This window comes from Acipenser ruthenus, chromosome 7 (assembly GCF_902713425.1).
Source record: "Acipenser ruthenus chromosome 7, fAciRut3.2 maternal haplotype, whole genome shotgun sequence".
In the NCBI taxonomy this organism is placed as follows: Eukaryota; Metazoa; Chordata; class Actinopteri; order Acipenseriformes; family Acipenseridae; genus Acipenser; species Acipenser ruthenus.
In genome coordinates, this window is record NC_081195.1 from 38,833,966 (window position 1) to 38,860,345 (window position 26,380).

At 42.8% G+C, this 26,380-nt stretch overlaps 2 protein-coding genes across 9 annotated transcripts in view; both read left to right on the plus strand.

Annotated features, from left to right (window-relative positions):
* LOC117415635 (cyclic AMP-responsive element-binding protein 3-like protein 2) overlaps positions 1-11,779 on the plus strand; it is a 34,912-nt gene extending 23,133 nt beyond the window's left edge. For all 3 annotated transcript variants that reach the window (XM_034026220.3, XM_059026922.1, XM_034026221.3), the window contains 4 exons: positions 1,573-1,672; positions 7,667-7,790; positions 10,487-10,706; positions 11,498-11,779. In XM_034026220.3, the coding sequence (XP_033882111.3) occupies positions 1,573-1,672; positions 7,667-7,790; positions 10,487-10,706; positions 11,498-11,573 (520 nt within the window). In that variant the 3' untranslated portion in view covers positions 11,574-11,779. The remainder of the gene's footprint in view (positions 1-1,572; positions 1,673-7,666; positions 7,791-10,486; positions 10,707-11,497) is intronic.
* Positions 11,780-11,907: 128 nt separating this feature from the next.
* The window catches only part of LOC117415633 (diacylglycerol kinase iota-like), an 82,942-nt gene continuing 68,469 nt past the window's right edge, over positions 11,908-26,380 (plus strand). For 3 of the 6 annotated variants that reach the window (XM_034026214.3, XM_034026215.3, XM_034026216.3), the window contains exon 1: positions 18,689-20,756. In XM_034026214.3, coding sequence (XP_033882105.3) covers positions 20,530-20,756 — 227 coding nt within the window. In that variant the 5' untranslated portion in view covers positions 18,689-20,529. Of the gene's footprint in view, positions 12,892-18,687; positions 20,757-26,380 lie in introns of those variants that run through there. The other 3 variants (XM_059026921.1, XM_034026218.3, XM_034026213.3) reach the window with 2 other exon arrangements.

A 26,380-nucleotide genomic window follows, 5' to 3' on the forward strand; every position in this document is an offset into this window, starting at 1 on the left:
CAAACAGGGAGAATGGATGAGATGGGAGAGTGTGGAACAACGCAAGATTGGCTGGCAAGACCTATGGTCAATGGAACAGAGCAGGATCAGTTTCCTCATCAGGTCAACATATGATGTTCTCCCATCACCACAGAACCTAAACCTCTGGGTAGGAGAGGATCCCTCATGTCCTTTGTGTTCATCACCTGCAACATTAAGGCACATTTTGACAGGATGTAAGGTGGCTCTTAGCCAAGGACGGTTTACTTGGCGCCATGACCAGGTGCTGCGATGTTTGGCCTTAGCATTGGAAGACAAGCGTAACATGACCAATAAGTTGCCACCTGTTCCATCAAAACATTACACACAAAAGACAACATTCCTCCGCCCAGGAGAGCAACCACCAAGAAAAGGTGTTAAAACCAATCCTCGCCCAGGACAACTGGAAGCTGCTAGAGACTGGAATATGCTGGCAGATGTTGGTCAACGGCTTATTTTTCCACCTGAGATTGCCACCACTAACCTTCGACCAGATATTGTCTTGTGGTCTGGATCAGCACGCCTTGTTCACCTGGTAGAGTTAACAGTGCCATGGGAGGATGCTGTAGATGAGGCGTATGAGAGGAAGAAACTGCGGTATGCTCAACTAGCCACTGAAGCGGAACAGCGAGGATGGAGAGTTCGGGTTTACCCAGTGGAAGTGGGTTGTCGAGGATTTGTGGCACACTCTACAACCCGGTTTCTCAGAGACATCGGATTCAGTGGCCAAGAGTTGCGTCGCACAGTGAAGAACTTATCTGAAGCAGCAGAGAGGAGCAGCAACTGGCTGTGGTTGAGACGGAAAGATTCTGGCTGGGGACAGGTAAGTAAGCTGGGCTGAGTTGAGTGGGGGACGGAGGGGGGTGATGCTGGGACGCCAGAATCACCGTCGAGCCCTCTTGAGGTGTCGTGGGCTAGTCGACGAAACACTGAGGATGGAAGGTGCCCACTTGAAAACCCCAGAGATGTACCCTACTTAGCTCAATCCAGACGGTTGTCATGCTGATGCGCTGGGGAGGCCGCACTTTGGTTGATCCCCGGAGCCAGCATCGCAGCCGTTGTGTGTGCTGATGCGCCAGGGAGGCAAAATAAGCTGATCCCTGGAGCCAGCATTACACTTCAGCCATTAACACCAGACAGAAGGATATCTACATCATCATATGGAAGGAAACGTAAATGGATGGAGACACATATGGATCACATTAGTTTACTGTAAAGCTACGTCTTAGTTGGTGCTTATCTTGGCGAGAGCCGAGTTCAAATCAGCATGAAGTTTTAACATCTACTCTCGTGTAATGGAAATCATACTACCTTAAATCTGAAGATCACCTGTTCATTCAGCTGATCACCTGTTCATTCAGCTGATTACCTGTTCATTCAGCTGATTTAACTGTCCTAGTCTTGTGTTTTAAATCAGGGTGTTGGTGGAATTTAATTAGCTTTAGGCTTCGAAAGCCAGTATTTAACTGGAGTGTTGTCAGCTTTGAGTTAGTTAGCCCCAGGTTGTTTTGTGGGGGTGCTGCTGCTATTCTAAGTGCTGTGTTCCCTCTCCAGGTCTCTGCTCCAGCAGCTTCAGTGTCTGCAGGCGGTGGTAGCTGGGAAGGTCCCCCGGTCCTGCCGTGTTGCCTCTACCCAGACTGGCACCTGCCTCATGGTAAGAACAGGACTGTTATTCTAACTGTGTCTGATGTACGTGATTTGCTATACTTGATAAAATAATAATCCTTGATAAAATAAGTCATTTATTGGGACTTGCATTGCAGGAGTGCTAATCCAGGCATTTAAACCCATTCATTATGGCTTGTATCAGGTATAACAATGAAGAGTCCTATAATATGTAATACCATTTTTTTTTTAATGCAGTTTTGCCCAAACTTATGTAGTTGTGGGGATCCATGACCTAAATGAGTCTAAAATAAAATGATTCACAAGTACAGTACCATATGTTTCCTCCCACATCAGTAGTAACTATTTAAAAAATGGGCCAGTAGGCCTCGGGCTAAAAGTTTGTATTATTATTTATTGGGTCATTCCATGCCAGCTCAACCAGAAAAGGGACCCCCCTGGGCAACTGAGCCTTTCAGCACTGTCACCACATGGAATTCTGTATTGTGACTGGTAAACGAGACCTTTATCTTGCCCGGGGTATCGGGAACAAAGTGGTGTGCTTCCCTGGAGCCGGTGATGTCTAGAGCGTCGTCATACCTGGCATTAAGGAGAGGGCGGTTCTCTTCAACCTGTTCTTGAGAGACGAACATGTCCTTTGCCCATTCATACAGCTGGTAAGGGGTAAGAATGATGTTATCTTGAAGACTAGCTTGTGATGCTCTTTCCTTAACAACCCAGCTGCCCTTTTATTTTGGCAATCTCCATGTTAAAAATGCTCCTTTTTTTGTCAAATAAGCAATTTGGACAGTTTTCAAAACTATTTTTTGCTATTTTTTTTAAATACACACTTTTTTATTGTGATTATGATAAATGTAAATAACAGTATTTCAATAGAACTTAAATAACAAAATAACACCAATGTGTTTACAAGTGTAGCATTGTAATATAGATCACATCTTTATTTAAGTATAAATAACATATTTTTTACAATGGCAGCATTATAATACTTGTGCAGGCATATCATTTTTTAGGAACTATTTTTTGTGTGATAGATTTCAAAGCAGACGCATTTTCAAACCCTCATCAATGCTAATGTCTTTATCTAGCACATGTACATCAGAAAACTTGCGTCACAAATTTTCAATCACATCATATAAAGTATCTTCCCCAGTTTCAGGCACAGGTGAATAGCACTGTTATATGAATTATTATCTGTGAAGTGTAGGTACAATAAATAAATATGTCGTTTTCACCAGTACCAAACCTGACAAGGCTTCCTTACAACCTGTAAAACCAACAAATAAGTAAAGAAATCTCTTCGTTTTATTCTCTCTAGATACACAGGCATCCATTTTTCACTCTCAGCTGTGTGTATACAAATAACCTGGTCTGTCAAGCACATTTCTTAGGGACTGCTGCCATCTGCCAGTAAAAAACAAAACTGCATACACTTTTACAATTCAGTTTTCTTATTTTTTCATTGAAGTACATTAAAAAGATTTGTTAAACTTTGAAGATGCACGTATAAGCGCCTGCACGCTATTCTCACGGGAGTGACAAATTTGGGCTCGCGTGCACTCCAAGTGGAGGCTGTGTGGTCCAGTGGTTAAAGAAAAGGCCTTGTAACCAGGAGGTCCCCGGTTCATATCCCACCTCAGCCACTGACTCATTGTGTGACCCTGAGTAAGTCATTTAACCTCCTTGTGCTCCGTCTTTCGGGTGAGACGTAATTGTAAGTGACTGCAGCTCATGCATAGTTCACACACCCTAGTCTCTGTAAGTCGCCTTGGATAAAGGCGTCTGCTAAATAAACAAATAATAATAATAATAATAATCGCGGGATAAGCAGCTGGGTGGTTAGTAGTACCTCCCACACTATCACACAGATTTTTTCCATGTGAAATGGCAAAATAATGCCATTCTGCACTGATACAGAAGTCTTGCTGATGAAAGCGAAGGTTGGTGAAGTTTTCACGATTCTTGTACTGCCTAGCAGCTCCGTCACTGAAGTAATGTATATGTTTCAAGTCAGGGACCTCCCTCTTGATCAAAGGAATTACCTCCTTCTGAAATGCATACACTGTCGACGTGGAGTGTTGCATTTCATTACTTATCACTGTAACACTCATGTGCTTAAGTTCACTGTCCCGACGGAATTAGAACACAAAAGGATGGAGTGTTGCCTGAGAATTGTCACAATGAAATCTTTGGGCAGTGTCTTGGATCACAAAACTATAATTTTCTGCAAAATCGAGCAGACAGATGGCATGGTCCTCTTTCAGATCTTCTTTCAGGCACCTCAGGAAGTTGCTTTGACTCATGGTGACGAAGTGATGCCATCCGCAGGCTCAGAAGTTTGTGAACCAGGATTCTTAAAGTCCTCGACATTCTCCGTCAAAGTCAGCAGCTTGGAGTGATCAACGTACACCCACTGATGGATTAAAACATTGTCAACTGTATCCAGACTTTCCAGACCATCAAAGTATTCCTCTAGAGGTTGACGCGACCAGGACCTGCTTCACAAGCGCCTGTCATACAAGCTTCTTCCTCAAGGGAGCACACAGTCTTTCCAAGCGGTGTGTCTTGAGGAGGCGCCGGAAGGTGGTCAGGGACTGGGCAGTCCTGACATCTGTAGGAAGGTCGTTCCAACACTGCGGGGCGAGGGTGGAAAAGGAGCGGGCTCTGGAGGCAGGGGAGCATAGAGGAGGTACAGCCAGTCTTCTACCTCAGGCGGAGCGTAGAGTTCGGGTTGGGGTGTAGGGAGAGATGAGGGTCTGGAGGTAGCTGGGTGCAGTCTGGTGAAGGCATAGGTAGGCAAGTACAAGAGTCTTGAACTTGATGCGAGCGGTGATCAGGAGCCACTGGAGTGAGCGGAGCAGTGGAGTAGTGTGGGAGAAGCGAGGCAGAGAGAACACCAGGCGAGCAGCTTCTAAACAGCAAAAACAGCACTTGACGTTGTTCCTCCCCACAGAGAACTCGGTCCGCTGTGGCCAGTCCCGCCTGTGGTAGTGTGCCTTGGTGTCCCTGCTGTCTCAAAGGCAAAGATAGCAGGGAAACTTGGTAAAACCGCCTTGGAGACCCATCAGGAATGCCACCATTTTGAAGTCTCCTATGACCTTGATGCCATCTCAGAAAAATGCAGATATGTATCCACTTAGGCAGCTGGAACTAAACTGAACTGGTGGGCTTAAGGCCCCTGTATTTATACTACTATTTATATTACTGGAAAGTTCTAGAAAGTTCTAGAAGTTACTCCAAGTTTACTCAGCACTGAATCTATCTGGAATGTTCTGGAAAATAGGTCAATTTCAAAATATCACTGTCCTGGTCACAAAAGCAAAGTTTGTGGGGAATAATAGCCATTTTCTATACTTTTGAGGCGTAAGCAATTAGGAAATAGCACTTACTACCCAGGAACAAAAAAAAAAAAAAAAATGTTACACGGTGTTATCAAAGAACTCCTTCAACCAGTACTCACGGGTTATCCTAAACAAACCTGTTTTTCTTGGTTTCGAGGCATGGGAGACTAGCAATGTTCCACTTGAAGAGCATCTTAAATAATGTTAATCTTGGTTTTATTTACATATTTAATTGGTACAATTACTGCATCCATCTCATTTAAATTTGTTTTATTACTGATGCCATCATCATCATCATCATCATATTTTGGTTTAATTGTTTGAACCAACTGCTAAATCAAAATGGAGTCGGTTTATTACTCTCCTTACTGCTTTTACAATTATCAGTTTCCTTTACTCATAAACTGATGTTTTCATTGCTGTTTTAATAATAATAATGATAATAATTTTAAATTATTTTTTATTAACTTGAAATTGCCTAAACCAAACATTCACTGAATAAGTGTTATATCCTCCATAATTGTAAATAATATAGTTTCAAAATAAATGTGTTTATTGAAATACTGTAAAACAAAGCAATGTTAACAGGTCTGCAGTCGGTAGCTATCCAACAGCACTGGTTATAGTATCGTAGTGAGCTTGATTCATGGGTTTGCAGTGATCCTGAATTTCTAAAAGTACTCGAAACTGACGGATTTCACTTGTTATGTATTGTTGTTGTCTATAGCAGAAAAAACTACTAGAGTGTATTTTGAGATGTGAAGGCATGTTTTTAACGTGCAGGTGGTACAGCAGACTAGATGCACATCTGTGATACTGGAACTCACTTTGACAGTAGATTCAATTAACCGTCTTTCTATCCAATGAACTGTCAGAAAGTTAAAAAAAATAAAAATCAAGGTCCTTCAGTTTTGCTACGTAATGCGGTTCCATGATTTTATGTTCAAACGATGACGACACTCACTCCTGGCATGCACTAAAATGGTGCTGCAGAAAATGAATTACGGTGATGGACAAAGATGGACAAAAGAACTCATTAATCACAGAAGTTAATTGCGATTGACAGCCTTAGCTGTTGCCTATTTACGCTTGTTGATTTAAGCATTCAAGAAAACCTGTTTCAACGCCTGTTGCATACAGTATCCATTACAGAGGTCCTGTGGGTTTTATAAAGCATAACATGGACTTTTATTTATTTATTTATTTATTTATTTTTTAAATTTAGTCGTCGCCAATTATTTTACCCCGATTTTCACCCCAATTTAGCATGCCCAATTATTATCTGTATCCTCGGCTCACCGCTCGCAACCCCCCCGCCGACTCGGGAAACGGAGGCTGGAATACGCGTCCTCCGAAACGTGCTCCTGCCAAGCCGTCATTTTTCGCACTGCAGATCCACATCAATGCCACCAGACCTATAGTGCCGGAGGACAACACAGATCTGGCGGCTCCGCTGCAGAGCCACAGGCACCCTATCGGCCACAGGGGTCGCTGATGCGTGGTGAGCCGTGGATTCCCCTGCCGACCTAAGCCCTCCCTACCCGGGCAGCGCTCAGCCAATTGTGCGCTGCCCCCTAGGAACTCCCGGTCACGGTCAGCTGTGACATAGCCTGGATTCGAACCTGCGATCTCCAGGCTATAGGGCACATCCTGCACTCAGCGCGGAGTGCCTTTACTGGATGCGCCACTCAGGAGCCCATAACATGGACTTTTGACTTTAATACATTAATAAAGCAATTTTTAAATATTACTCATAGAATGCACCCGTGTTCTTAGTTCTACCGTCATTTTTTGCATTTTGTGGCTCCATACAGTAGTTGCAGTGTATTAATACAGTGAGTTTAAATGAAGGAACAAGTCATTGTGGTGCATATCCTTCCAAGAGTTTTGTGTTTACATTATTAGGGTGAGTATATTGATTGACCTTACAGTAATACACTTTTTTGGTTTTGAATTTTGCAGTTTTGAAATCCTGAATAAAAACTCTTCCTTGCTGATCATTTCTTATGAAGCTCTTTTCATGTTACATCTATTGTCAAGAGATCACCTTCTAAGTCTGCATCAGAAAGATTCACCGTATTTGGTATAACAGTAGACTCTGTACAAAACAGAAATCTTCTAGAAATAAAAAAAAATAAAAAATTAAGAATAAAAAAAAATAAAAGATAGGTATTGATTTGTTTTATATTTTTGTAGGGAGTGGGTGGAGAATTTGACATTTATTTTTATTTCACAAAAGGAGACATTGTTTTTTACATGAAATAATGTTAAAGGTGATGTCGTTCTCAAGCGATTTTTTTCATATTCGACTGCAACACACATATATACGGAACATCTCCACAAAATTAGTTTTTCTATTTCTTCATTGGTTTCAATGTGCAGTTTGTCACATCATATATATAGGCAAAATCAATAGTACCTCAGTTATTAGCAGTGTGTTGTTGTATATCACTGTGTAATATGTGTTCCAAGTCTGTTGGGTTGCCATTGCTGACAATGATGTAGTCTGTCAGTGGCTCTGTAGGGTTATTCAGTAAAAATGGCTAAATAGTTACATGAGGCTGGTTTAATGAATAATTTTAGCAGGCGTCTTTAACCCAGAAACTCATTTTCCTTTGTTTACAGCCCCCACTGGGTATATTTTAGTAACCCATATCTATGTGTGTCTTTCTGTCTCCTAGGTGGTGATGCTGTGTTTTGCTGTCTTCCTGGGTAGCTTCTCACCGAGTTTTGGTCCCTGCTCCACTATCACAATGACAGGAGTTCCCAGCCAGAGTTCAGCAAAGGAATCCTATACAGCCACAGGTAAAGACATCACCTGCACGCATACACACACACAAACACAAACACACATACACACACACAGACAGACGCACGCACACAGACACACACAAACACAGGCACACATGCACACAAACACACACACACACACAGACACACACACAGTCAACGCTCCTGCTAGCATTTACGTTAGCAGAGTCTAAAGACTACGTGCACTGGCTTATTCAATCCAGCAAGGATGGTCTTGGGTGACAATAGCGTTACATTACAGTCTGGAAATCATCCATCAAAATGAGGTTAACCCTTTGCGGTCCTGTGTCGGACCTGGTCTGACATCGCAATTTTCCCTTTCCGATCCAATGTCGGACCCTGTCCAACATCATCAAAAAGACGCAAAAAATAGAAAACCATTCAATGGCCGAGTGAGACCGATAGGAGCCGAGAGGACCCGACACCACATAGATAACACGGACATAAACAAACAAGATAGCTGCTTCTGCATCCAGCGCTCAAAGAATATCACAGACATTTGCTGAGCTTTTTTTTTAGATGTTATAGTAATAAAATAACGACTTGGATCGCATTATTGAGGAGTTTGGTGATAAAACGAGTGATCAAGAGATGATTTATCGGTATGTACTATTATTACGAGGTATGTAAAAAAATATAGCGAACAAGGGGTGGGGCGGGGCTGGAGATGCAGTACTGAGTGTCCTGTGCAGATATGCAGTGCCTTTTAAACCTGTTTTAATGTGAAAAAAATACTTTTAAACCGTGCATCTAAAATAAACTGCGCGTGTGAAAATAAATTGGACCTGACGCGCCTGACATGCGCTGAATAAATGGACCGCAAAGGGTTAAACCTTGTAAATGAGGCTCTTCCTATTGGCTGCTTGTCAGCAATCCTAACATCTTAAGCCTCTGATAGCTTGACATGGCAATTATTAGGTATGTCAGGGCTTGTGATTGGATAAACGCAGATACACGTGACGGATACTGCCCTGGAAGCTCCTTGTATTGAGAATAAAGGTATTCTCAAATTCCTTTCACAGATTGACAGGAGAGGCCTGTAGTGTAACAGATTATTAAATGCAGACGACTAGTTTTGGAAATCTGTTGCTTGTTTCACCCCCAAAAATGTGACAACAGTGACAGCCCCGACTAGTACCACATTGAACATCACAACCGGTTTTTTAAGTTACTCTTAAATATCCTACCGACATTGAAAGTACATTAACAATGTTTGGTGTACCATTCTAATGGGTAAAGCAGGCAACAATTGCCCCACCCTACATTGTTCATCTGATACTTGGTAGTGTATACAGTATGTACATACATAAGATGTCATTGCATTTGAAAGAAGATGTACTGTATTGAATCACCCTCTACACAAAGCTTTTACTTTATAGTAAATTTTTCCCAGTATCTGTTTTACTTTACAACTGCATATTCAGTTTGCAGAGGCAAAGTACAAATCTATTTGGCAGGACTAAGTACAACTGTCAGTCTCCAGCTGAGTGAATTTGGCAGCAGTTGTTTCACCTGATTGAAACTCTTCCCACGTGCAGAACAGTGATGGATGGTTTTATTCCATGTGGGGAATGTACTGGTGTGTTTTAGATCTCACTGCTGTCTTAAACTTCACACATTCAGCGAATCGTTCTGGATCTTCCCCTATGTGAATATGCTGGTGTGTTTTATGATAACCTCACTGTGACTGCTGGAAACTCTTCCCACATGCAGTACACTGATCAATGGTATTCCTGGGGGATATGACATGTATCTTTAACTGTTATAGATGAGTTACTTCCACAGCTTCCCCTACCTATGGGTTCAAACCCAGTCACAAGAAATAAGTTTAATAGTCACAACCTAGCCCCTGTGGATATTAGTCCACATCACACAACCAACATACAATCTAAGACAATTCAGCACAATTACTGTGTTGAAGATTCAATGATTGACTGTGACTTTGCGATACCTGCACGATGCATTAATAGTCGTACAATGTATCGACAGTAACAACCATTCTGTTACAGACACAACAAGTCTGACACAAACAATTTTGGCTGTTCCTTAATTAAACCCTTGTAAAAAAAAAACAACAAAAAAAAAAAACACAAAAATGGTTAACAAAAAATAATAGTCCTACTACAGCAGCAGGTGCAGTTTACACTGCCTCTGGGTTTCTGATCGCATCATCAATTCCACATTTTTTAAATCCATTGATGGAAATGTCCGGTCTACTTTTAATGTTTTCAAGGAAATTGGCTTCATCACTGCAATTCTCATATCCACTTTGATATCTGACACATTATTTTTGTTGTCCAGCGCTTCTTTAATCTGTTCTGTATACCAGTCTGACAGAGGGCGGGATCGCTACAAGTATTGTATGCAACTCTCTGATTGGTGGAAGTATTATTGGCGATCCAATCAAAATAGTCAAATAAAGTCCAAATAAAGTATCCGCCTGTTATACGGTATAGCCTAGGTTAAGATGTGCGCTGTAAATAATATATATATATATATTAAATTAAAAAAAAAAAAAAAAAATTAACCTTGTAACGCCCCCCCCCCAGGATACAGTCTGCGCCCCCGAGTTTGAGAACCACTGCTCTATGGAAGAATGTAGTAAGCATATACCAATGAATTGTGTTGAACTTGATTGTGGGACCCTGCAGCTCTTTAAAGCATGCCTCTCTACTGTGTTTCCCATGCAGTGCGGTCGAGGAGCTTGCTGGGGTATGAGGAGCGCAGTGCACTTGAGGAGCTGCACCCCTCTGTGCTATCTGTAGAGTACACTGAGGCATGGGACAGACAGAAGGACACAGGCCCACGATACGCAGCACAGGCACAAGAGCCAGACAGTCACGCTGAGTATCTGAGCAGCAATGACATGCAGACAGAGAAATCCATACTGATAGACTTGCACCCTTACAGGTAAGCAAGTCAGAGGTCTCACTCACAGTCTCTCCCGCCATGCATGTTTTCAGGTAACTTTTTTAAGCAACTTTCTTATTGCAAGTGATTTTTCAAGTAATTTTTGCCATGTGCAAAGTTCAAGCAAAAAAATCACACAAAAGGGCTACTTCAATAAAGGCGCTCCGCGTGGAATGCAGAATGTGCCCTATAGCCTTGAGATCCAGGCTATGTCATTGCCGACCGTGACTGGGGGTTCCTAGGGGGCGGCACACAATTGGCCAAGCGCTGCCCGGGTAGGGAGGGCTTAGGTCGGCAGGGCAATCCACAGTTCACCATGCACCAGCGACCCCTGTGGCTGATAGGGAGCCTGTGGGTCTGCAGTGGAGCCATTCAGACCTGCGTTATCCTCCGGCACTATAGGTCTGGTGGCTTCACTGTGGATCCGCAGTGCGAAAAATGATGGATTGGCAGGAACACGTTTCGGAGGACGCGTGTTCCAGCCTCCGTTTCCCGAGTTGTCAGGGGGTTGCAGCGGTGAACCGGGATAAAAAAAATAATTGGGCATTCCAAATTGGGGAGAAAACCAGGATAAAAACCATTGGCGACGACTAAATAAAAAAAATAAAATAAAATAACACAGGTTTGATTTCAGTAAATGGCAATTGAATTGAATTGAAAATGTCTCCTACAAGTTGTTCCAGCAGTTGCCAGATAAAAGGTTGCATGGCATTAGGAAATTATTCAGTTTTGCAGCATTAAATCATTAAATTTAGGGTCTTAAACTGACACTTTTTTCTATTTTTGGGCAGATCTCACATGGAATTGCAAGCAAATGAAAGCAGAAAAGTGATAGAGATTGAGAGGACAGTGAACAAAACTTCCTGAAGTCATGTGCCTCCCCTTTCTTTCCCTTTCAGCCAATACTCTCAACATTACAGGCTTATTCTTTTCTCTTTAGTATTTATATATTATACATATTGTATTCATTTTTAGGGTTTTATGTATTTTTTCAGTTTTGTTTTTGTATACTTTCGAAAATATTTAGTCATCTGTGTTTTATTTGTTATTACAATACCCCATCTCTTCCCCCCCATAAAAAATATGATTGAAAATATCTGCATAGCGATTCAATGTACTGGGGAGATACAGACCATTCCTCAATTATTTTACTGCCTCTGATTCCTTCAGGGAAGTTGTGGGTAGAAATATTTTGCAAAGTCTGTTCTCCAGAATGACTCTACAGCCTGATGAAACATCACTCATTTGTGCAGTTTGGGATTCAGAAGCACCTGCCATCCGAGAGCTACGATTAGCCCTCTGTCAGAGCTAATGTTTTGCCCATCGTAACTGAAACTGATTTGCATCGGAGAGATGCCGCTTATGTTTAGGGGTTTGTCACTATTTAAAGAATTCAAATGGGCATCCTCCCTAAAGTTTAAATACTTTGTCATATCAGAACACATTGCCCCTGTAGTTCATTATCTGACTTCATGAAATATAGAAGGCAGTGGATTAGTGAAGAGTCCTTGAAGAGCATATCACTGTGTACATGGCAACATGGCCTAGTGAATCAACTGACTAGTCGAATCATGATATAGAGCATTGTACTCTGAAGAAGTTTGCTGAATCCACTGCACCCAATCAAATGGCTGTATAGTAAATACAGATTGTCAAATCTTAAAATAAATAAATAAATTATATATATATATATATAGTATGCTGGTTTATCAGGCCTTTGGTTTCTTATAGTTGTACCTCATGGTCCAGGATAATTAATAAAGAGCCTTATTTTAAATTTAATTAGATGGCATGCAGGTCTGCAATTGCTTTGATCAATTTATCACAGTTGTGATAAATTGGTGTTGTGACCCTATCTTTCCATTTACCCTCCCCACCCACTGTAAAGTATTCATGATTCTGAATATGCACTGTATAGTTTGTGGTTCCTTACAACACTGTTCTATCTTAGCACTGCAACAAAAAATGTGTTTCATCTTAAGCAAACCTCTTCAAAATTAATATTATTTTGGTTGCAGTTCCTGCTTCTGAATTTACAATAAACAAACAGACTAAAGACATGTTAAGATTTTTTTTTTTTTTTTTTCAGAGCAAATAAATATTTTCTTTATTAAAAGCAACAGTGGCCTGTGTCCTGTGTGCTTCAGTTACTTCAACTACACCTGTTTCCCAACTATTTGTACAGGTAAAGTATTATGTTAAAATGATTTTGAGCAAATGCAAAGGCAAATTTCTGAGAGGATGTGGCAAAGTGGTTAGAAGTGTGCAGGTGCAGGTGATCAATAAAAGACAGACCATTATAATCCAGGTGCAATGTTGTATAATGTTGTTTTTTTTTAAATCCAATGGCCTGATGGCAAAACAACAGTAAATAACAATGTATACAGCGGCATGTATTGCTTATCTGTAATCCGCGGGTTGGCCCCGAAATAATAAGTCCCGTTTCAGTTCACCCACACATAACACAAACACAAACACCAGTCCACAGTGCGTGCTCTAGTTCTTTAGTGTTAAACAAAAGTGCAGTGTTGTTGATCCGGGTTTAATGCTGGCCTTTGGCGACAGCTCTGGATCGTCTTAGTCATCCAAATAATTACAAACAGTATTATTAACAACAAACAAAAACAAACAAACACTCACGTTTCACAATACAGGTTCTCCTACTGGTCTTTTAATACAGGGCCTATAGTAAGTATTCACCCCCCTTGGACGTTTTCACAGTTTGTTGTGTTACAACCAGAAATCTTGATGCATTTAAAGGGGATTTTTTTTTTTTTCCTTTGATTTACACAACCTACTCAACACTTTCAAAAATCCCATTTAAATGCATCAAGATTTCAACAAACTGAAAATGTCCAAGGGGGGTGAATACTTACTATAGGCACTGTATGTGTATGTGTATGTGTTTGTTTATATATATATATAATTTCTGTGGACTTCTCTTGTGCACAGCCTTCTTCAACTCATACCAAAGATTCTGAATCAGATTTAGATCGGGACTTTGACTAGGCCATTCCAGAACCTTGATTTTATTCTTCTTTAACCAGAAGTAGATTTTGATGTGTGCTTTGGATCGTTGTCATGTTGGAACGTCCAGTTGCGCTTTAAACCAAGTTTTGTAGCGGAGGGTTCCAGATGATTGGCCAATATCTTTTGGTATGCTATGGAATCCATTTGACCATGTATTGTAACTAAATTTCCAGGGTGTCATTAGAGGAGAAACAGCCCCACAGAAGGATATTACCACCTCCATGCTTGACAGTAGGTATGGTGTTCTTTTTTTTTGTACACCTCACCAGACTTTCTCCAAACGTAACGACTACCTCGATTTTTGTTTCATCACTCCAAAACCTTTGACCAGAACTCATATCCATCATTCAAATGCCGTTTTGCAAACTTTAAGAGATTGTGACGTTTTCCTAAGAGTGGCTTTTCATGACCCATATTTATTTTGAACTCAGAAGGTGACAGGGAAGTGGTCAGGTAAGGGGGGTTTGGAGAACACACACAGACACAAGACTGGAGCCGGCTCCTCTCGGCCTCCTACAATCCCTCTCTAGCCTCCGGGCTCCCTCCTCTTTGCCTCTCTCTCACTATTCTCTGCCATTCGCATCCCGTCACTATTCTTCCTGCACGTCTGTTACCCCTTGTAACCACGTTTTTTTTCCCATTCAATTAATTGGCTTTTAATGTTTGTTTATTGTTGTTGTGTTGTTTCCTTTAACTCTTGTCCAACTGCCACCACCTGCGACGATGCAGAGCCTCCTTTTATCACCTCGTAGGCCCTGCCCCCAGTTGTCCCCTTCACCAATAGGGGTGCCCCCGTGTGTCACCCCACTGCTGGAACATCTCTTCCTCGCGGAGTCCACGAGCCCCCTCAAGACAGTGAACCGTCCCGGTCACTGCCTTACCCGTGACTCAGTCCTGCAGCCATTTAGGGGCCCAGCAGACTCGCGTGCTCCTTCGGGGAAACACAGTTGTGTCGGCCAGATAAGGGACGATGATTGTGGTTTGTGGGGGAGAAATCAGCCCCATAATGGGGCTGTTTCGATAACGGGGACCACCCCCGAAGATGGCTGTCCCATAGAATGTCGGCCTTGCTGGAGCCCCTTTTCCCGCCTCCGTCCTTGGTGTGGTCCTGGATGCCCTGAGAGGGCCTTCACTGGGGCTCCCTCTGCTTCCCGCCAGGGTGCCTTGACTGGCCTTCCCCTGCCTCCACTGGGACCTTGTTCCCCTCCGGGCTACAGTGTAGCCTGACAGCATCAGTGTTGGCCTCTCCCCCGAAGCCCGCTGGCTGTGTTTCCCCTTCATCTCTGGGTGCTTCCTTCCCAGTGCGGGACGACGCGTTGTCCCTGGTGCCGAAGCTGGACCTGGTAGACCACCTCAGAGAACTTTGCTATGACCTGACAGGCCCACTCCCCTTCTTTCGCCAAGGGCAGTGCACCCACACCTGCTCCCCAGGTTGGAACTCCTGCCCCCAGCATTGCACGTCGTAGACTTGTTTCTACCTGGTGAACTGATGGGCAGTGTCTAGTTGGTCTTGGAGCTGCTGTATGTATTCTGGTCCTGCAGTTGCTGGTGGGTCCCCTTTGGATGGCCGGCCAAACACGAGGTCGATGGGGGTGTGCCACTCCGTTCCGAACAGTAGTAGCGCTGGGGTAGACCCAGTTGACTCCTGCACAGTCGTCCGGTATGCCAGGAGACTCAAGGGCAGATGCAGGTCCCAGTCCCATTGGTCTTGTCTGGTCCACAGGGCCAGTTGGACGGCTAGGGTCCTGTTAAAACGTTCAACCATGCCATCACTCTGGGGGTGTAGAGGGGTGGTCTGGGACTTTTGGATGCCAAGTCGCAGGCATAGCTCGGCAAACACCCACGACAGTAACAGAAAGCTTGCAGCCATTGGATTGTCTTTGTTACCCCGAAGTGGCCCGTGGCTGGGCTCCCATACACGAGCTGGAGCTCTCTCTCCCTCAGGGTGACCGGCACGACCTATTGCCAGTGATCAGCTTGGGTAGCGGGGTGGCGCCACCCCAGGGCATTGGTGTTCCCATGTTGGTGACCTGCCTGATGGACAAACTGGAAGTTGTACCCCTGTAGCGCCTCGATCCACCTTGCCATCTGCCCCTCTGGTTCCTTAAATTGCAGCAGCCACTGGAGTGACACATACGGCTGGAAGTGGCGGACTGCCAGTACGGCGGCTAGCAACTTGCAGTAGTTCCTCTCAGTCCGGCTAAGGGCAGTGCTGAAGTACGGGACAATGTTCTTGCCCCTGGGCCCCCCTTGAGACAGAACGCACCCAATACCTATGTCGCTGGCATCAGTGTCCACTGTGAACGGGAGGGTAGGGTCCGGATAAGCCAACACAGGGGTCCAGGCCAGGGCGGTCCTTAGTCGGCCAGAGGCCTCGTCTGACTGTTCTGTCCGCTGGAACTGCCTCCCCTTTTCCGTTAACTGATGGAGTGCATCTGGGCTATGTCTGCGAACCCGTAGACAAATTGCCGGTAATAGGAAGCCAACCCCAGGAATCCCCTCACCTGCTGCACCGAGGTGGGGGTGGTTGTTCTGAATGACCTCCACCTTTGCCGGGTCGGTGGCTACCCCTTCAGAGCCTATAAACTTCACCTCCTGTCGCATCAAATGGCACTTCAGATGCAGCTTCAGGCCAGCAGTCTGAACCTGGTCCAGTACCTCCCATAGGTTTTTCAAAGCCTCTTAGAGGTGGTGGCATGGACCAGCAAGTTGTCCAAGTACACAACACAGGCCAAGCGTGGTACACCAGTCAATACCCGCTCCATGAGTTACTCGAAGGTGGCCGGTGTGTTGCACAGACCGAAAGGCATGACCCGGAATTGCCACAGTCCGTGTCCGGTGGTGAATGCAGTCTTTGGTCGAGCATCGGGAGCGAGTTCTACCTGCCAGCAGCCGCTCCGTAGGTTGAGGGAATTGAACCCCCGCGACTCGGTTATCTCATGAAACGCTTTGTCGATTCGAGGGAGGGGGTTTGCATGGTCTCCTCCTTGGGTGGGAGGGGCCCTTCCCAACCCATCTCCCTCCTCCAGGCTTGGTACTGGGGTGGGACCAGCTTGCAAGGTAGACGGAAATGCGGATTGGTAGCCTGAATGGGTAGCCGGCATGCTGGTATACTGGCTGACAGGCAGCTGGGCTGGTCAGCAGGCTAGCTTGCGTGCTGGCGTGGTAGTTGACTGGCTGGTATGCTGGCTGGCAGTCGGCTGGGCTGGCTGGCAGTCGGCTGGGCTGACTGGCGGGCAGGCTTGCTTGCTGGCATGGTAGCTGACTGGCTGGTATGCTGGTTGGCAGGCGGCTAGGCTGGTCAGCGGTCTAACTTGCAGGATGGAAAATGGTAGCTGGCAGGCTAGTATGCTGGCTGACAGGCGGCTGGGCTGACTGGCAGGCAGGCAGGCTTGCAGGCTGGCATGGTAGCTGGCAGGTTGGTATGCTGACTGGCAGGTGGCTGGGCTGGTCAGCAGGCTAGCTTACGTGCTGGCGTGGTAGCTGACAGGCTGGTATGCTGACTGGCAGGTGTCTGGGCTGACTGGCGGGAAGGCATGCTGGCTGACAGGGTAGCTGACAGGCTGGTATGCTGGCTGGCAGGTGGCAGGGCTGGTCAGCTTTCCCTCGGCAGCCTCATCACTCTCTCTGGAACGTAACCAGAGTGCTGTGGACTCTTACCCATACGTGTAACAGTCTTTGCTCCAGGTCCAGGGTGACCCCCATGGTGGTCAACAGGTCGGTCCCCAGTATGCACTGCTCCCCAATCTCCGCCAACCACACGCGATTTTGGGTCTGACCGTCCCCCAGCACCACGTTGAGAGCTTCCTGCCCCATCATTGGGGCAACCTGCCCAGATACAGCCTGGAGGCTCAGGCTGGTGGGGGTCCAGGTCGCCTCGTTGGCTTCGCCCTGCCGGGGCAACAGCCCCGGTCGGAAGAGGGTTAATAGTAGCTTCGGTGTCGACCCAAGGCGATGCACAGAACCCCACTGACAGTGCACAGCACGTACATGGATTGGCCCTGGCTGACGCAGCCCATCGTCACTATGTACAGGGGAGAAGGGGATTATGATCCGGGTCGGTATTCTCCCCTCTAGACCGACCCTGTTTCTTTTGATGCTTGGACCCCCTTTTGAACTAATTGGCTGACCGCATTCGCAGCACAGTCTTCTGTCAGCAGGCCAGTTGACAGACCGGGCATGGTCCCTCTTGGAGCACCCAGCTTGGAGCCCGGTACCGTGGCAGGATTTGCTCCAAACGACGACTCTCAGTGATAGCCTGTTGCAGTGTTCCAGGTTCCCTCAATAGCAGCTGCTGCTGTAAATCCGGTGGCTTAACGACCTGGAGGAACACGTCGCTTCCCGCCCTGTCCCTGACAGTCTGGTCCCAGTCTGGATAGGCATGCTCCACAAGGGACGTGATATCATTCCCTAATGCCCCTAATGACTCCCCGGGATTCCTGTGTCGCTCCTGCAGGCGTGTAATTGGCACTAGCCCTGCAACAGCAAGTGAATATATTAGGGGATAAAGTATTGTAGCGACCCAGCCACCTGAAGGGGACCTTCTTTTCCTGTTTGTGTGTCCTGTGCTTTGGTGTTTTGTGTATTGTTAGGGTTCAGACCACGCCACCTAGATATGGAGAGTGTGTGTGTGTGCATACAAGGGGGAGCTGCGATTGGCCGGACCAGACAAGGATGCATGAACAGCAGGGGTATAAAGACCTGGGACGCGCAAAACCGGGAGAAGAGAGAGTGGGCGAGATAGTGGGAGAGACAGAGACAGATAACGAGATTGCCTGACAGAGCAACAGAGTGAGTCTGAGGTTACCTAACCTGTGGTGTGGCAAATCAGAGAGGGAGAGGCTGAGGGCTGTGTTAAGGTCGGGAGCGTGTAAGGAACGGGGGGGGGGGGGGGGGGGGCGACTACCATTTAGTGAGTGACAGGGGAGTTTGTTATTTTGGTGGCGTGGTCCTGGCCCAAACAGGTACTCGGGATGGTATTGAGTTCTGTTCAAACGATACATTTCTATAATTTAGCCCTGCACATCTTGTCTCCAGTGTCATCCAGCCTGTTGAGAGCTCGAGTCCTCACAGTATATTAATAATTTTATAAACAAGCAGTAAATATTGTTTTAAACAGTTAAAAGTTTAGTCCTGAACTTTCTGAGAAGTCAGAAACCTTAACCAGTATGCAATACTTTGAATATCACTGCTAGTCACAGGGAGTTCCTTTTATTGTTATCGGAGCACACGTTTATCGCTTGTTGAGGCACTAAAATTGAGACAAATGTTGAAGTTTTTCTCTGTAGTTAAGGATTAAATAACCCCCTTCAGAAAGTTCCTCCACAAAGCAAAATAGTTCTCAGACACCTGCAGTGTAAAAGCTTTGGTTTGGTTTTACTAGTTGATAATCATTGGCTGTTTTTTGACATCCAGCAGGTGTACAGGCTAAGTCAAATGTGAATCTTTGTTCTGTTGCGTCCTGTTTGCGTCTCTACCGTGGAACTATCTGTAACTTGCCTGTCCCACATTACAAACTAAAAGTCAACATATCTGATTGATTTTTAAATCATACTTTAAAAAATGAGAACAAAACATAAAATCATGAATGCTGGTATCATATAATGGTTCATGTTACAGCAGTTTATGAGACTGAAATGCTGGTTGAAAATTATGTTATGCTGGCTCAAGAATATTCAGCTTTACTGGAAAATGAATCCCAATGCAGTACCCCTGTTCTGGGGTTTTCTTCCAGGAGCATACTGTATCCAGCCCGAAACCATTAAATGTGTGTTTCAGTTCCCCGTGACCAGCTCATCGGAAGTGGCTGTAATATTTTAACAGAAAGTTACTAGGAAATTTAATACAGTTAAGATGTATTTATTATTTGTTTATTTAGCAGACGCCTTTATCCAAGGCGACTTACAGAGACTAGGGTGCGTGAACTATGCATCAGCTGCAGAGCCACTTACAATTACGTCTCACCTGAAAGACGGAGCACAAGGAGGTTAAGTGACTTGCTCAGGGTCACACAATGAGTCAGTGGCTGAGGTGGGATTTGAACCAGGGACCTCCTGGTTGCAAGCCCTTTTCTTTAACCACTGGACCACATAGCTTCCTATACGTTATTAACAGTTATTAACAGCTTTTCCATAACCTAAAACATTTTTATTTAAGTTGTATTTGTTTTTATTAGAAGGTATTAATATACGTGAAAAGTCAATACATGTGCTCAGGCTGTAAACCCCCTCCTCCTAGCATTAAAGATGGCAAGAATTATCTACGGTTTTGGTTGTAAGTAAGATTTTTTCTATCTACTCTACTTTCTTTACTCTTGTTAAAATGATTCAAAACTACATATTTATATACACCACTGTAAAACCATTCTGATGAGGTTCAGTAGGTCAAACTGGGGGACAATCCTTCCTAAGGACAGAGAAGTGCAGTTGTCATGATGATGGTGACGGGATCACGGTGGAGCCCTGTATGTTTGCGTTAGCTGCATCGTCGTCGTCTATATTGCCGGGCACCCAATGCCCTACTTATCCCCAGCTGATGCTGCGCAAGGAGGAGGGGAGTATCCCAGCATGCCCCTGTGCAGCGCAGCCGGAGATGGATACTGCTGCCTGCTGCTAACACATGCTGCCATTTCCAGCCTGCCTTATCTTCCTCCCTAGCGGATCCGTGATCGAGCCGCCCAGCAGCGGGACAAGCCCAACACTGAGCCCTGCCCTATACCCAGTTCCGAGATAACCATCACCGCCTGCCGCTGCCAGCCGGGAAGAGGGGGTCCACCCTTGCCGTGGAGGGGAGCATGGACCCCCTGGCCAAACCCTGCCCGGTTCAGGGAGAGCTAAGCCCACAAAACCAGGTCTCTAATCTGTTAGCTCCCCTCGAAGCTGTCGGAGGAGAGGGAGACGAGCGCCGTTGCAGTAGGAACGAGGCGAGGGGAGGCGAGCCCCAACTCGGCCCCAGGGACATGGAAGAGTCGCTGGAAGAGAAGCTCAAGGGGCTGGCATTCAGAAAGCAGACTTCGTACAGGTAAGCACGGGGATGGTACAAGCGTAATATTTATTGTGATTATCATTATTGTAATAATAATAATAGGTATTCATATGTTCAATAATTTATTAAAGATAATTGAAAAGCCAAAGGGAAGAATATCGATAAAGTGTAGCTAAGGATGTTTAGTTTGCAGCATGGAATAATAATAATAATAATAATAATAATAATAATAATAATAATATATTAAGAGGTGAAACAAATTTAAAAAACATTACAAATTCTCACGACAAAAATACGGTTTAATTGCAGTATATATCCCTTTTAATGTCTCCCTTTAGTTTAAATTATATTGAAAGCAATCAAGAACTGACATTTTAATTAGACATAAGGAAACGAAACAATATATAACAAATCAGTTTGTTCAAATGTGTGTGCTATACCCATTGAACTGTACTATATATATAATGTAGTATATAAAACATTAAAAGTAGTACATGACACAGTACTAAATAACACGCAACGAAATGCCGTGTTTTTTATGTTGAAAGCAGACTGCGGTGTGATATTTATATTATTTTTGCTTGGTTTGTTTATTTAATGGTTTTAACGTATGTGTCTATTTTGCGTGGATATTGTTTTGGTACCAATTCCCCAAATTCCCAAATTCAACTGCTGAGGGATTCAAATTGGCTAGAGATCAGGAAACAGAGGGGGGATGGGTGCTTTGCTCCGTGACAGTAAATACACATTTTAGTACAATATAAAGTGTAATTTATTTGCTATAAGAAGCATGTTAAATGTCTTTACCTTTCTGTTCGTCTTCTGATTGTATACTATCTATGTGAAGACATGTTAAATATATGTTATGTGTGTATGCATACGTACTAAGTCATCTTGGCCACTTTGTAATCTCCATTCAGTTCCCTTCAGTACAATTATCAGAAATAGTCAATTCGATTAACCTGCCTTTATATACCATGCCAGTACTAAGTGACTATCAATGTAGGAAGTTAAAATACACAGTTCTGCACATGCTGATGCTTGAAGTCAATGGACACTTTATACTGGTGCAGTGCAAAAGAATACATTCCTTGCAGAGCTAATGACAAAACTGTAGTTCACTCACCTCTGACTGGGTATAAGGGTCCCTGTGCTGCCACCTTCAAGTGTTATTGCATTGCTTAAAACACAAAGAGCTTCCATTATTATTAGTATAATGGAGCTAAAAGGTCACAATGTCGTATGATTAGCCTTGAATGATGAAGTGTATGCAGGCTGGAGGCGAACAATACTTTATAAGCAGAAATGAAAGAAGGTCTAGTGTTATAGAGAGAAAACCTAACATTAAAGAAACCATTGAGACTTGTTGCAAACATCATAAATAGCATTCAGTGCATATGTTATAGTGCATTAAAAAATGACTTCAGTCTAATATTTTTTTCAGGGACCTACTATATAACATCTTGGCAGATGGCATCCTTCACATTTTTTAGAAATGTTTTATTTTTATTTTTTCATAGCAGCACTGCAAAATGAGCATCTGACTTAACACTCCATGAAACATATACTGACAAGAAACCCTACGTTTTACCTTAGTTTAAAATCACCACGTACGTTATGCATTTTATAAGTGCATAGGTATACTTTGTATGTTTAGTAAGCATGTCTCATGCAGTTGCATTTTGTATTTCTGTTTTTGTTGCATCATCAGTACAGTCCGGCAGTGAATCATAGATGCAAATATAACACGCTGGTCTATTCAATTGATTTAAATAGTGGCATATTCAAATACTACCACAGCTTTGATAATAAGTGTCAGTGAGTTAGTTACCCCCATGGTTAAGTCTCCCCAGCACCTTTTGGTGTCAGTTTCCTGGGTTGCTCCATTGGGTAAAACTTGTTGTGAACTATGACTGAGGAAGGAGCTGAGGTCCAGGCACTAGCCTAACAAGCTCTGGAGTTTGAGGGGTATAGTGCTGTGAATATCGGGCTGGATATCATGAGCAAGTGAAAAGCTGTAATGCTGGGACAAATAGAAGAATGTTCAAACAAACACTGCTTGAAATGTATTCAATGGCAAAAAAGACCATGTTCATATTTGTTCATGTAACAGAATTTATACATGACTGCATGACAAGATATCATGCGATGTAAACCAATGCATCAGTGATTTATAAAACAATGAACACACATTCTACTTTATGGAAGAGTCTTACTCTCCTTTCTTTAATAGGTAATTTGATGGGGTACTGGGTTTATTTTATATTTATTTAATATATTTTTTTCTGTAATATGGTACAAATTATAATTTTTCAGCTAATTCAAAATGAAAGAATACTTAATTTTTTTTATTACATTTGGAAATAATTCAGACATGTACTAGTGCTGTTGTTTTTAATAGAATGTGAATCTAAAGTCTGAGAGATTTATGAACTTGGCTAAGCACCCACCTAGTATTATAGTATGTCCCTGTCCTGGGGGAAAGTCAGCCTCTGAATGGCCTAATGATTGTTGAAAGCTATAGCTCTCAAGGGAATCCAAGAATGTGCCCCTAAATGTGTTGTCCTATATTGTCTCTATTCACCCTTTTTGTACATGTACCGGTACAACACTTACAGCTGGTTTCACAGACCCATATTAGCACTAATCTTGAAGTACTTAATGTTTATTTCAAGAGAAATGATGAAACTTACTTAAGATGTTCTTTAGCACAAGTTATTGCGCGTTCCATCATGGAGTGAAATAGGAACTGCTTGTTTCTTTTTATGTACATCATATTTGTAGGTTTTTATTATGGGATGTATTTAAGAACATGCCTTTCTGTTTGTCCTACACTTCCACATGTACATTGTTTTCTTCTTCTTCTGCTTGTTAAAGAAGCAACACAATGGAAGTGAAGCCAGATTACTAAATGACTGTTACATTTTGTATGCACTTAGAGAATGGAAAGATAACTTAGTTTTGGGGTTTCACAAGAAAACATTTCTTGATCGTTTCTAATGCCCTCCAACCTCAGAAAACATACTCTTTTAAAAAACAGTATTGGTGGTCACCTGAACTAGGCAATCCCCTGCTCTTACCAGAAATATACTAATAAGTCTTTGTGGAAAGTGCATTTACTGTAACTTCAAAAGTGCAAAAATATGTAAGGGCCACCATATTCAACTTATATCCAACCATATTCAGGGCAGTAGTGGTTAGGGCTCTGGACTCTTGACCGGAGGGTCGTGGGTTCAATCCCCGGTGGGGACACTGCTGCTGTACCCTTGAGCAAGGTACTTTACCTAGATTGCTCCAGTAAAAACCCAACTGTATAATGGGTAATTGTAGGTACAAATAATGTGATATCTTGTAACAACTGTAAGTCGCCCTGGATAAGGGCGTCAGCTAAGAAATAAATAATAATAATTATGAATTTGCAGGGCTGAATTTAATTTAATTTTTTCAAGTACTACTGAGGCAGAACATACACAATTCTGTTATATATATTTTTTGTTTTATTCTTTGTGTTTTTGATGTTCTAAATAATACAGGGTGATTCATAAACAACGCACAGTAGGAACAGTGACAAACCCATAAATATTGCGGGATTATTGAACAAAATTAGGACAAAATGGGCAAACATCACACCCAAATGTTTTTAGCTAACTGGAATCAGATAATTACCATGTGCCATGTCAGAACTCAGTGCGAACAATTCATGATCAAATGGTGCAAATATAGACACTAACTGCAAATATTCCTCTAAGTAATATAGTTTAAAATATGTTTTAAAAAGGGTAAAATACCCCTAAGCTTGTCAAAGAGTTGTGGTTGAATTAATGCAGTGATTACATTTCAGATGTGCTTCATGCTGTTGTGGGAGCTGAATTCAGTGCCTGAGTTTAAAAATTTTATGCTTGACAACTCGCATTGCAGAACACAGCTTTCATGTATTTGTGTTGTTAGTAAAAGCTTCAACTTTATTGTAGGTTGTGCTGTGTTCTGCAGTGTGACTCATCAAGTGTGCAGAATGGTATCGCTTGCAGCCCAGGTTATCAATAATGTGGGGATCAGCTGGTCAAGTGGCTCTTGTGTAATTTTAAACAAATGAGTGCTGGGGACAAACACAGAGATATTTTGTTGAATTTTCAAAGTATATTTTATTTTTGATATGTTGAAAAACATATTCAAGAATCATAGCTGACAAAAGTCTTGCTCCCTGATTCGCTGTCACTGCTGTAATTCAAAGAATTGAGATAGGCCTACTTCTGATGATGACAACTCCCCCTTTAGCGGCTGTATTTTAATTTTAAACTGTTGTTCAATTCAGAAGAAGCATTTTTTTTACAAGAAAGCTCACTAAAGGAAAGAGAGGCATTTTCCTGTTTAAATGACTAGTAAAATCCTTTCATTCATTTCAGCAGTTGAACACCATTTAAAGACGCATTGCTCCTTATGTTTTGTTTTTTTTTTCTCAGTAATACCACATAACATTTAGCTGTGAAAGGCATTTTAGAAATATATTTTGAGTGTTGTAATAGTATTGGAGTGAATATGTTTTTATTTTAATAAACACATCATTTAAGTAACAGAAACAAATCATATTTACTCTATTGTCAGCTAAAACATGCCTTATTAGACAAACATTTAGACTAGAAATGTCTTTCTTGCTTAAACTTATTTTTAGTATTCCATAATAAAAGCATGTGATAAGAGGGAGTTAGCAGCAGGAACATGACTGTGCAGTTCAGTGTCAGGAATGCTAACAAGAGGTTTGAAACGCTTGTGTGCCTACATGTAAGGAATGAAAACAAACTGAACAGTCATCGCTAATGGAGTACAGTGCAGGGCAAATTATGAAGGAATTAAAAAAAAAAAGTAACCAGGGTATCATATTTTAGTGTAAACAAGAACATGATTGCTTTTCAATTTTGTTTTTACTGCAGACCATTTGTGTGGGATTCCTGTTAAATATATATATAAACTTTTTTTTGTATCAATCTTTGTTTTTGTAAAATAAATAAAAAATGGACCCAAAATTCTTCACTTTTTTTTATTCAGCTGTTTCTACTGTAATAATATCTGAACGAAAGCATTGTAAAGTGGTTCAAAGCAGGTTAGTCTGCATATACGGTAATGTGTTTTACAATTAAATTCACACAAGCGTCACTCAAGCTAGCCTGTAAGAGGATAACTGGTGACTATGAAAATTGCTGTCTCTATTTACCGGTTATATAACACATGTGCAAAAATGCTTCTATTTTAGCATCCAGTGCCTCTAAGTAGTATACAAAATTATTGTCATAAAATGGAGTGATGAGAGAGAGGTTTTTTTTTTATTCCCTTGGGGTGTCGTTTTACACACTGCTCTAACACATTCTGCTGAGGGCTACGGCTGAGACAAGCGACACAGGGAATGAATTTACAGTGAGGTGGCGAGTCAAGAATGAAAGTTAAAATGGAAATGAAGAAGACTGGAAGACCAAACTCCTAAAAACAACAAGGGCCTTGCGTGAAATTTGTTATGCTAACAAGAGGGAAGAAAATGTTTTTTTAAAGCCTTGGTTATTCCCTTATAAAGGTTTACCGTAATAAAATGGGTGTAATAAAGCAAAGTGAAAGCATGGTAATGCATTTGTAAGCATGGTAAAGTTAATTAAAAACCATGGCAAATTGTG